Source organism: Prosopis cineraria, unplaced genomic scaffold (assembly GCF_029017545.1).
Source record: "Prosopis cineraria cultivar Desert tree isolate PC_DT_omini unplaced genomic scaffold, ASM2901754v1 PC8, whole genome shotgun sequence".
NCBI classification, from domain to species: domain Eukaryota; kingdom Viridiplantae; phylum Streptophyta; class Magnoliopsida; order Fabales; family Fabaceae; genus Prosopis; species Prosopis cineraria.
This window is the reverse complement of record NW_026555339.1, coordinates 19,697,486-19,710,865: the sequence shown is the minus strand read 5'-3', so window position 1 is coordinate 19,710,865 and position 13,380 is coordinate 19,697,486. Positions and strand designations below refer to the sequence as shown.

Below are 13,380 nucleotides of genomic sequence, written 5' to 3'. Positions count from 1 at the left end.
ACGTTATATATATATATATATATATATGTATTTTTCAAAATAATATTAATTTATAAAAAGTTTAACCTATAAGAGATAGGTGGCATTTCTGTCACCTAAAAATGCCACCTCTCTCATTTAAATAATTTTTATTATTTTATATTTAATAAATAAAATTTAATGACTACATATTTAAAAAATAATATTATAAATACTACATCAATAAATATAATAAAATAATTATTTAATATGATAAAATAAAATTTTAAATCAATAAGAAAGTATGAAGGTGGAATTTTCAAGCTTATCAAAAGCCACCTCTCTTATTAAATAGTATGATATTTTAATTAAAATTATATGTTAAATAATTTGTAATAAATAATTATTTAATCTGATAAAATAAAATAATCAATCAATAAGAGGGTATATATTAATAATCAATATTAATTAAATAAATTATAATAAAACAATATTTTGTCTTCTAAAATAATAAAATAATGCAAAAGAAGAGAGGTGGCCCAAGTTTGGAAACGCCACCTCCCTTCAATTATTTTTTAAATATTATTTTATATTAATTATAAATAGTAAATAAGTACATTATAATAAAATAATTATCTAATATGATAAAAAACATTTTTTAAATTAATAAAAGAGTATAGAGGTGGCATTTCTAAGCTTAGCAAACATCGCCCCTCTGATTTTATTTATTAAATAATATGAAATATTAACAAAAATTATTATTTAGTTAAATTATAATACAATAATTATTTTATCTAATAAAAAATAATAAGTCAATAACAAGACAGAGAGGTGGCATTTTCAAGCTTAAGAAATGCCACCTCTTTACTTTTTTATTATTAGATAATATATATATATATATTAATAATCAATAGTAATTAAATAAATTATAATAAAATAATATTTTATCTTCTAAAATAATAAAATAATGCAAAAGAAGAGAGATGGCATTTCCAAGTTTGAAAACACCACCTCTCTTTAATTTTTTTTAAATATTATTTTATCTTAATTATAAATACTAAATAAGTAAATTATAATAAAATAATTGTTTAGTATGATAAATAAATTTTTAAATCAATAAGAGAGTATAGAGATGACATTTTCAAGCTCGGCAAACATGGCCTCTCTAGTTTTATTTATTAAATAATATGATATATTAACTAAAAATATTATTTATATAAATTATAATAAAATAATTATTTAATCTAGTAAAATAAAATCATAAATCAATAATAGAGTAGAGAGGTGGTGTTTCCAAACTCAAGAAATACCACCTCTCTGCTTTTTAATTATTAGATAATAATATATATTAATAATTAAAATTATTTAAATAAATTATAATAAAATATTATTTGCCTTATAAAATAACAAAATAATGAAAAAGAAGAGAGGTGGCATTTCCAAGTTTGGAAACTCCACCTCTCTTCATTTATTTATTAAATAGTAGATATACTAATTAAAATTACTGATTAAATAAATTATAATAAAATAATTATTTAATCTCTTTAAAAAAATTTTAAATTATTAGCAGAGTAGAGAAGTGGTATTTTCAATTGAAAACACCACCTCTTCGCTTTTGATTATGAACAAAATATTATTTTAATAAAAAATAAGAGAGGTATCATCTCGTCTCTCTTGAAATGCCACCTCTTGTTATTTACTAAAATTGTAAATAGAAAAATAATTTATAAGCGGTGGCATTTGAAATATAAAATGCCACCTCTCTGCTTTGACTTTAATATTAGTGGCGTTTCATTTTTTATTGCTACAAAATGCATGCTAATAAATCTCATTTTTGTAGTAGTGTATTGACCCATGCATATTTGATTTTAAAATGTAGGATTGAATCAGAACACTGATTGCTAACGATAGTTCCATTAACCTTTAGCATGCCACAGTACACCTAGATAGCAAGGTGTTTGTAAAAGGTGCTAGTCCCGTGAGCAAGCCAACGTACGTGGAATGGAAGGATGGATATTCATGAGTATGGTACTCATGCTTGTTATTTGTGGGCTTCATACCTACGCTTGTTTCATGGCTTCTAGCCATGCTTGATTATTTCGTAGCTTTAAGCTGTGCTTATTGGTTATTTACCCTCATAAACTGTGTGTCCATGCTTGTTGGTTATTTACTCTCGTGGACTGTGTGTCCATGCTTGTTAATTGTTCTGATTAAGTCCTACTAAAGAAAGAGTTTTGAGACTTATTTTCCTTAAGTTTGATTTTGAAAAGTAAATGGGTATTTTTATTGTATATGGATTTTGTATTGAGAAACATAAATTCCAAGGTGTTTAAGGATATGAGGAAAATTGAAGGTGGAACTTGAATTTCTAATAATTTTAATTGAATTCATATATTCATATGTTGTACATTTACCTAGTTGTTGGTGTTGATAATTATGAGTATGTGTTTATATTATTACAATTAATTATTGTAATAAGTTTATAATTGACTCATTTATATTACTTTTTATTATTTCTTCCAACTGTAAATTGGGATATTATTCACTGAAAATATTTTTGTTCTTAGATAGCATAGCCGATAATTACCTCCTATTGATCTCTGAGGGGCTCGTTGTTGAATTGATGAGAAGACTTTTTGAAGATACCTTCCTTTTGAAGTAGATATTTAATTATGTGTTACACTTTAAAATTATGATCAGATACTTCACGTTAACTATAGATAGGATTATGGCCTATTATCTATTTATTTGTCGATTGTGGAGGAGTGGAGCTCTGTATTTCTGATTTAGATTGTGCATTGATGTAGTAAAGAGTTTGGGAAGTTCTATTTATGGGAGAGATTCTGTTGAAATTTTTACAAAAAGTTTAAGAATCTTTTATTTATATAAAAATGTTATAATGATTTTCCATCCTATTTTAAATGAATTAAAATATTAGATTAAAGTTTTCTTAAGACTTAAGGGATGTATGTTTGTACATATATCATGTGTCAGTCACATTTAATTTTTAGGGCTTGACATTGGGAGCTTGGGTTGAAGAGACAAAGGCCGATGGAGTTAAATGGTGAAATTTTAGGTGAAGCTATGACTCACGGACTCAAGGTTTAGGAAAGCAATTGAGGCTGAGATTTGGTGGTCACTAATGGCAGAGGGCTGAGAATGGATGGAGGAATCGTCGCTGGCGTAGGGGAAGGAGATTTAAAGGTGGTCGGTGGTGGAGATGGAAAAGACGAGAGGCAAAGTGAGAGAGGGCTGAGGGTATGAGTGTCATATTTGGCAAAGTTGCACGAGGGTTTCAGATTTGGGAGAAATTTTTTGATTTTTTTTTTTAAATACCAAGCTGCGTTGTTAAGGGAAAAACCAAAAAAAAAACTTATTTTATTAATATTATATATATACATATGTTATTTATTCATTAATTTAATTTTTCTAAAAAAAGATAATGCTGCAAAACACATGTCACACCTTGAAAAATGAGAGTAACCGATATGGGATATGCACCTAAACACACATCCCTTAAGCATAATTTATGAAATGTTTCATTTTAAAAATACTTTTTATTTAAATGAAGCCTTAATATTTTTGTGAAAATTCCGATAGAATCTCACTTGAATATAGGATTTCCTTGAAATTTTACAATATAAATTTTTAAAGAAATATTATAGCATCTAGGAGCTTAGCTCCTTCTAGCTAGCTGACAAAATATTTACAAATGAAGACCTTACTTTAGCCTACATGGAATACCTACAGCATTATAAAAGTATAATATATAGATTAAAATTTTACATAAAAAAATAGAGATTAATCAAAAAGGCATCACAACTTCAATCCAGTAGCAAATCCCTTGAATGATCTGACGGAGGTACAAACTATCTAAGAGTAAAATAATTTTTTGGTAAATAACATTCCAACCATAACATTTTGCAAATTCAAAATGAATAACTACAACATATACATAAATTAAAGAGGAAATAATTTAATGTAAACAAATTTGTACGCTCAAAATAAAAGTTCTATATAACTTCAAAATCAAAAAAAAATTTAAGTCTATAACAAGTCAAAATGATTAAAAAAATACATAAATAAAAATAATAACATTTGCCAATTAAAAACCATTAATCTACAATTAATTAAAAATTCATATTTTTGGAAATTTATAACAACAATTCACAAATGTGGACATACAGTTCACAAGGGTAAATAACCAAAAATGCCATAAAGACAAAAGTGGAAATATAGTCCATTAGGATAAGTAACGAAACTTAGCCTTAGCTATGAAACAAACATAAACATACAGTCTACGAGGGTAATATTAACCAAACGTGACTCAAAGCCATAAAAACAAATGCAAGTATGAGACCTACAAATAATAAATGTGAGAATAGAACTCACAAAAATAAAACTAGCTAGTCATTGACCATGGCATGTCAAAGTTTAATGGGATTGTCATTAGCAACCAGTGTCCTTCATAAAATCCCCTTCAAATCCATTTTCAAACTTGCGAGAAAATCATTGCCACAAAAATACAGTTTTCATTCTCAAAGTCAAACTCACATGAATAGTTTTGAGCATTAAAAACTTGCCAAAATAAAATTTCATAACCAATGTCCATGTTTGATATTGATTGAGTAACCCAAAAATAACTATAGGTAATAAAAATAGTCTCATTAATCTTGAAAGTATCCTTCATCAGGAAAAACACATGCACGTGTCATAATTCAAATATCCTTTAATATCTCCTTATAATTTTCCAAGATAAAAATAATTTAACTAACAAAATATTAAATACGTGATATAATTGTTATTGAATGATCTATGTAAAAAAATATATCTTGAAACAATAATTTTATTGATAAATTAGTTGGGACGCCATCTACTTACATAATAAATTCTTGAGCATAGAACTTACTTCCAAATTAGCACTTTTTGCAACAACTTGAGATCCTTAAATTGCTATTACCCAAATAATACTATAGTCATTTTCCTATATACACTTTACAATCACCAGTGGTTGTAAAGTGTATATAGAAAAATGATGGGAAAGCACGGTCACCAATGGTTGCCAGTTGAATGAAGGAGGAAGGGCGACACCGCACAAGGAGAGAAGAGGGAAATCGGTGCAGAACAGGGGAAGAGGAATGAGACGCGAGCACCACGGCAACACCGAACAAAACTCTCGTACTCCAACACAGGCGATGAGCTGACGACAGAGAAGGAAGAAGGAGAAGACAGAGAAAAGCTCCCGGATCTAAAACATCTTTCTCTCTTTGTTGTGGCTAAAGAAGAATCAAGAATGGGGAAGAGGCTGGATGGATCACAGTTCAGATGATAAGTGGCAGAGCCATATTGGAATATGGTAGCCTTGAGCACGGACAGCGGCGATGAGCAGTGAACGGAGAAGGAAGAGATGGCAGAGGGTCTTCAATTCCAAACTTCGCTCTGTGTCCAGCGAGTTTGATGAATTTGGAAAAAGAAATGAGAGGGAAAAATATCTAATTAAAGTGGAGTGCAAAGTAGTAATTTCAGAAGGCAAAGTAGTAATCATACAATGCATGGGTAGCTCTCTCTCTCTCCCCCTTCAATCTCTCTCTCTCTCACTTGTATGGAATTCATGATATAATATGGTAAGGTAAGGATAGAACATCCCGGTCCCCCTCCCCCAAAAAAATAACGTGTGTTGCTATTAATTTAATTTATTTTTATATTGGTTAACATTATATTTTTTTAAAATGTTTGAGTTTTTAATAAAAATTATCTATATATGTTGTTATTCTTGATTAACATTAACTTTTTAATCACATAAAAATAGTTGACAAGGGCTTCGATCCTATAAAAAAGACAAAAGAAGTATTGGAATTCAATTTTAACAGTCAATTAATTAGCTGGTGATCATGTTCATAATTGGAAACCTAAATAATGCTTCTGTCATGTGTGATGCTCCTTTTAGGGATATCATGAATAAGCACTGCGTACCCGTGTGTGTACTCCCTGTGTCATGAAGTTATTGTTATTTCAGAAATTCAATGCCGTTGACCAAAGAAAATTATTATACACTTATTTAGTACATTCAATTTTATTTATAAGTTATTTTTAGTTACTTCACTAAAATTAAAAAAAAAAGGAAGTTAACTTATTGATATTTCTTGGAAAAAAAACCAAGAAAGAAAGAAAGTGACTTAATAGGGTAAAACATTTTACCAAAAAAAAAAAGGTAAAACAAAAAAAAAGTATTAAAAATTCCATCTTTTTTTATAACTATTCTATGCTAGTGAGCTCAATATTTGTTGTTTCTATTAAAAAAAAACTGGCGTTTACAATTATTTTAATTTATTGTTTAATTTTTATATTGATTAACATTATATTTTGTAATAAATGCTTGTTTTTGTTGTTGTTATTATTGCGATAACTTTTTATTTTATAATATTCATTAGTCAAATTATGAAGTTTCAACATTATTCCTTTTTAAATTTATACGAATAGTGAATTCTTTTTTTGAAAAAGGAAAAGCTACACATGCTAATAAAAATAATTGACAATGACCCTCCAGTCTTGTGGTGCTAGACGTGTCCATTGTGGCTTCAAGTTTTGGGTTTGGTAACGTACTTCCTCAAACATTATGCTTGCTTCCAAAAAAAAACAAAAAGAAAATTAAGGAAGCAGTTGTAAATTCCTCTCTCAGTTCTTGGTAATAAAACAACTTTACTTGAATCTTAGCTCCCATGTATTAATTAAAAAACTTTTGCTTGAATCTTAACTCTTATTATGGAAAATCACTCCAAGCTCTAATCTTCTCAATAACTTTTATTTTTATTTTTATTTAAGTATTATATCACCAATATTACCATTGGTTATTTAATATATGATATTGATATATGAATTGATATTAATGTAAAGAATTTAGGTGGCCATGTGATGTAGAACAAGATGGGGGACAAGGGTAAGAGAGAAAAAAAAAAAGTAGTGGGATAGAAAAAAAAATAGAAAGGAGAGAGAGAATATCATCAATATTATTGAGTTTTATTCTATAACACTTAAATTGTATATAATTGAAAACTCTAACTCTATTTATAAAGTTATAAAAATAATAAAATAATATATTTAAATTCTAAATTGAATTTAAAAAAAAGATATTAATAAGATGATAATATCCTATTTTTTTGAGTATAACTAAATCTAATTTACTAACTGTTAGTTGATTTTAAAAAATACAAATGACCTAAAATATTTAAAAAACTTAATCAATATTAATTTATGTAATTTATAAATTTGGATGAATATATATAAATAAAATATTTTAATTAATAAATATTAAAATATTTAATATTTTTACAATATTTATTGAATTTCATTGTAACAAGATTTCATGACACCCAGCATTCCCAGAAAAAGAGTTCAGAAGCAAATTAGCATTTAAGAATATGATTAGAGTCCTACTTATAATTGTGCATAGGCCCCATGCATGTACCGCGTTAACGTAAAATGACAAAGTAAATGAGTGATTAATACAAGAGGTTATTTGCTTTTCAGAAAAATGGTTAGGGGGAAAATTATCCCATTTATTTGTACAGGATGTTCAGCACTCCTCAAAAATAAGTTCAAGGATAAAAACAAACTTTAACACTTAATGTTATAAAAGGGATCCAACTCTTATTTATAAGAGAACTTTCATGTCTCCAAGCTATGAGACTATTGGCTTGCTTTATATATATTGTCATGTTTCAAAAATTAGACGTGACTAGCATAGGATATATGCACAAACACACATTCCTTAAACCTTAAGTCAAGAAACTTTTATACTTCTAAAACATAATTAGATTTACAATATAATGAAAGCTTCAATATTTTTATAGAAATTTCGAAAGAACATATCTCATAAACAGAACCTCCTAAAATTCTACAATACTTTAAACAAAATATTTAAATCAATTAGGAGCTTAGCCCTATCCAACCAGCTAATAGAATATATAACAAAATAAAAACCCTGACTATAACCTATGTGGGGGGCCTAGAAGTTAATTAAAAAAAATACAATTTTTATAATTCAAATTTACACCAAAAAGTAACTTAGTCTATAGGTCTTCCACTTCCCAGTTAGTGGTTAAGTCCTCAACAATCAGCAAGAAGTTTAGCATCAACTAATAAATCCAGCACCAAAAATATTTTTCAGTGAATAGTATCCTAAAAATGAACTTTAAAAGAGTAAAAATAATAAACTCAAACAATTATGTAAAGAAATAAATAAATAAATAATAATTCAATATAATAAACTTAATAAATTTGTAAATCTTAATCATAATCATAAAATGAGAGTATGCTAAAATTGCTTTATTCTATCATACTCGAAGAAAACAAATTATTCATATATAAATCAAATTAGTATACTTACTAACTGAAACCATTGAAATTTCAAATACACAAGTTGATTAAAAATTTAGAATTTTTTGAGGACTTAACAGAATAGGTAACAAATGTAGACACAAAGTCCATAAGGGTAAAATAACCAAACACGGCTTATGCCACAAAGACAGATGTAGACACACAGTCCACAAGGATAAATAACCAAATGTAACTTAAGCTACAAAACAAATGTGAACACATAGTTCATAAGAATAATGCTAACCAAACACGACCAAAGCCATGAAACAAATATGAGTATGAGACCCATGAATAACAAACGAGAAAACAAAGCTCACGAATATCAAACTAACTAGTCATTAACCATGACGCGCCAAGAGCTAACGGGACAATCGTTAGCAACTAGTGTTCTATATAAAATCTCCCTTCAAATCCATTTTCAAACATGTAAGAAAATTATTAATATAAAAATAAAATTTTTATTCTCAAAATTCAATTCGCATGAAGAATTTTAAGCATTAAAAGCTGGCCAGAATAAATTTCATAACTAATATCCATACTTGCATTTATTGGACAATCAAAATTTTTCAAAGCTAATCAAGATAATTTCATAAATTTTGAAAATAAGAATCTTAGAAAAATTTACATGTACCTGCCACATCACATTTATTTCATTGTTTTAATCTTATATTTCACATGATAAAATAATTTAATTAATAATATAACCAAATTATCATAATAATTAGAAATGACCTTCATAAAGATAGATGAAATTTTTCAATAAAAACTATTATTAGTAAAATAACTGGGATGCCATACACTTACTTGAAATTTTTTCAAATAATGTCCTCCTCTTACCACATTAATTGATTCCTCTCCTTCCTTCCACCTTCTTTTAAAATATATTAGGATCTTAATAAACATTTAACAATGCTAAACAAAAAAAAAAAATCTTCCAACAATAACACATCCTCTCTCTCTCTCTCTCTCTCTCTCTTATATATATATATATATATATATTTATATTTATATAATGACTATAAATTTAAAACTTTGAAACCAAGACTTGCACAAAAATTCCTTCATATACATACCTAATTTCCAATCTACTCAAAAGAACCTTGTAACACTCAAACCTTTTATTATATTATTTATCAACAACCGTTCATTTTCAAGAATTCACCATGCTACAAGCTAATTTCACAATTAAATTTCCTTTTCAACCTTCAAGATAAGTTTATAGATCAATAACACCCATACAAACGGTCCATCTTGCAATAATCAATGAAATTTTAGAGAAGTGCCAAAATTATGTAAACTCTTCTAACATGTATTTCATCAAATACCTTGTGGGCATGAACCTTTAAACTAATGCCCACATCTCCCTCATCAATTTCACTTTTCAAAAATTTATTAGCTTCAATAATCAAATCAATTTCAACTAAAACTCAAACGATACCATCAACATCTTCTTTTGTTACTCCAATTTTCAACTTAAATCAAGCTTTTCCTTTACACCCAAACATATACAGTCAGGGGTAGCAATAATAGAGGAGAAGAAAGCAACTTCCATCATAAACTCACGCACATACAAAAGCGAGGAAGGGAGATGGAAATTTTTTTTTTTTTTTTTTTGACTCATCATAAAGGTAGCAGAGGAACGAAGAAAGGAATTCAAAGCTCCCTAGCTCCAGATCAATATCAACAGAACAGGAAAGAGAAGAAGATTCAGCCACACGAAAATGAAGGTAAATGAAGTCGGTGACACTAAAGAGGAAAGAAGAACAGCTCGCAAAAAAACCCTTCAACTCTAGTGGATTTAGTTCCTCACACATCCACCGGCAACGTACTGTCTACAATAAGGGGGGCAGAGCAGAGAACGAAAGAGGAGGAAGATTTTGGAGCAACCACACAGCAACACAGATGAAGCTCACGCACCTGTCAACGTAGAGCTAACTAGGGAGGAGAAATGACAGAGGACGCCGGTGAACAAGCTGGAACTGGAGAAGGACACTGGAATCGGAGAAGAGCAGAAGCTGAGAGTTCTGGATTTTTCTTCCTCTCTCCTCTGGTATATGTCACGAATGTCAACAAGAAAAGGGAAAAAATCTGCGGCGGGCAAAATGATAATTTAGGAGGTTGGAGATATAAAATAATGCTCCATCGAGGTTCGAATTTAGCATCTGTAGGTGAGTAAGCAACATGACTTTCATTAGACTAAGACTCCTTTTAATATATTTTCTCCAAAAATTAATAAAAAAAATCAAAATATTTAAAAATAAATTTTAATTTTTATTTAGACTCCAAGGTTATCTCTCTCTCTCTCTCTCTCCACACATATTCATATTCTCTCTCTGTACTATAATATAGGGCACTTTTTAAAATCCTTATTTGGTTCATAATATAGGATATTAGATAATTTTTATATTATTTTTTTAATTATACCTCTCCTTCATTTATTACTATTTTTTAAAAAAAATACATTAAAATTTCAATTGTTATTATTGATACTCTCATATAGAGTATTTAATGAGGATATAATTAAAAATGTAAAATATTTCAAGGAATTAATGTTTACCCTAAGTTTTTTTGAGATTTGTGAACTAGTTACTAATATGTTATTTATAGTTTAGAGGGAGTGTATATACTCTAAGTAGAAAGCACGTTTGAAGGAGTAGCCTTCCATAATGTCACAATTCCAAAGTTGTCCTCACTAATGATGTCATTGAAGAGTTGAATGAGTTGGAATTCAAAATTGGAATTCAATGCTCCTTCTGGTCCCTTTTAAATGACCCTGTTAACTATTTTTATAAGATTAAGAAAATTAGTTCCGATTAGTTTCATGTAAATTTTATTTTTACAATTTTTGAAAATCACCCTTTAATTGATAGATTATAGCTCATTAGGGAAGGAAGAAAGGATTGGAAAAGCTATCTATTAGGCTAAGAGTTAAAGAGATGAGAACATTTTTTTTTGTGACAAAAAAAATTTAAGTGAGCCCAGTCTTAAAAGTTCACCAAGACTAGAGCATGCCTTTAGGCTCAAAGAGTTCTTATAAAAATGCTTACTAATTACTCAAGTTGTGGAGTTTGGACATTTATCAAGGAGGACATTTTTCAAAATCAGTTATAAATGTTTTATTAAATTTTGTAAGGATTATTGTTTTAAGAATCAATGGATATGATATTGTAAATAGGACCAAAAGGAATAAATAATTCTACTTAAGGGGAACTGACAAGTAAGGATCTAAAAAGAAAATTAATGTCAAATTAGGATCTTTTCACAATTAAAGTTTACAAGTTCAGTACTATTTCTTCTATGTTTTAGTATTAACAATCTCGATTTGAGATCAATCTTCTTATGAGGTCTTACTTGTCATTCTTCTTAGCTCCTGGCTTATTGTTTGGAGCCCAATATTTGAAAACTTTTGTTCAAATTTGGTCCACGTTGATATAATATATATGTTCATGGATTTTTAAGATCAAGTTCTCACATGATTAAGCTTAAATTCTACATGCAACATAGCTTTTTCAAGTAAAGGACAATTTTATTAGGGGTCAAACAACAAGAAACATTAAGAATGGAGCGAAATCAACATAATAAATTGATTTAATACAAATATGAATGGTCCCATGCATATTTTCTAGAAAGAGGTGAAGAGAGGGAGGGGTAGATAATTGGCACTCTCTCTAGTCCTATATATATATATATAAGTCACATTCCTAGAAAAATTGATGCTCTTTATTAATCATCTCTTTGAATAAAAAGATAGACTTTTAATTGTTATTATTTTCAACTTCACCTTTTCTATTAGTCAATTTCTTTCTTATTTTTTCCCCAAAAACACATCAATACTTTAACTACTTCTTTTTTGAATCCGGTGATGTAGTTAACAATGATTTATATATTGAATCAAACAAAGTAAAAGAGAGTATAATAATTTGGAAAAAAGAGAGGATCAATTGGCTTTGAATTTCTTAAACAACAATAATTTCATAACATAGGGAGTACACACACACAAACATGTGAAAGCAGTACTTATTCATGATACCCCTAAAAGGAGAATACATTTACACATAAGTGGAAAGCACTCTTATTCCAACATACACACATATAATATAAGCTTTATTTAGGTTTCTAGCGATGAACATGATCACCAGCAAATTGGCAGTGGGTGGCTTGTTGTTTGGTGGTGACTTGTATTTTACTGGAACCTCATCATGTGCTTCAGTTTTAGACTCATTCTCTAGAGTTCTTAGCAACTTGACTCTTAGTGGAGATTATTTATTGGCGGTGGTCGGAGAGGTGGTTGTTTGAAATCCCTATGTGGTATTGGTGTTCCACCAGATAGAGGCCATTTGTGTTGGTTGATTGAAGGCTTTGCATAGCAAGAGAGGTTGCTGGGATCAGAAATAACTCAATAGAAACCAAAAGCAAAACTAATAACAATTTGGCAAACATCTTAATTGCTTAGGGTTTATTTCTCTTTGGTGTAGAATGTAGTAGCATGGCTAGGAGTTCTTGGACCTTTATATATTGTTGCAACTAGCAAATTCCCATGCTGTCACAAACATGTTTGAAAAAAGTTTCAAGGGTCATGACAGTTATTTTCAATGTTGAAGAACTAAGCAGGTATTCAATTGGTAAAGATAATGGTGTATGGTAGAATTGATTTTAATTAAAATAATATAAAATTTAAAGAAGATGAATGCAAAATAAAATATTTAAGATAATTTTTTATGAGCAAATATATAAGATAATGTTTATTCATACTTCTTATAATACTTGGCAAGTTTATGGTTAATCCCACCAACATTATATAAAAATACTAATTTCTTTCATCTCAAATTACCAAGATTTAGTCTAAACTTTTCAATTTCAAATAATTATTATGATTAACTAACTTTCTTAAACTATGATAGTGCATTAACATTTGTTTATATTTACAAATGGAGGGAGTGTATGTCACATTAATTGTATAACCAAACTAACACACAAGCTTTCATAATTAATAAAAATTACAATTGAATCATCATCATCATATACATATACATATATATATATATG

The 13,380-nt window shown here is 28.5% G+C and overlaps 1 protein-coding gene across 1 annotated transcript in view; it reads left to right on the top strand.

Annotated features, from left to right (window-relative positions):
* Window positions 1-10,282: 10,282 nt before the first annotated feature.
* LOC129317440 (uncharacterized) overlaps window positions 10,283-13,380 on the top strand; it is a 10,170-nt gene continuing 7,072 nt past the window's right edge. Inside the window, exon 1 of the mRNA XM_054961765.1 lies at window positions 10,283-10,384. Within this exon, the coding sequence (XP_054817740.1) occupies window positions 10,283-10,384 (102 nt within the window). The remainder of the gene's footprint in view (window positions 10,385-13,380) is intronic.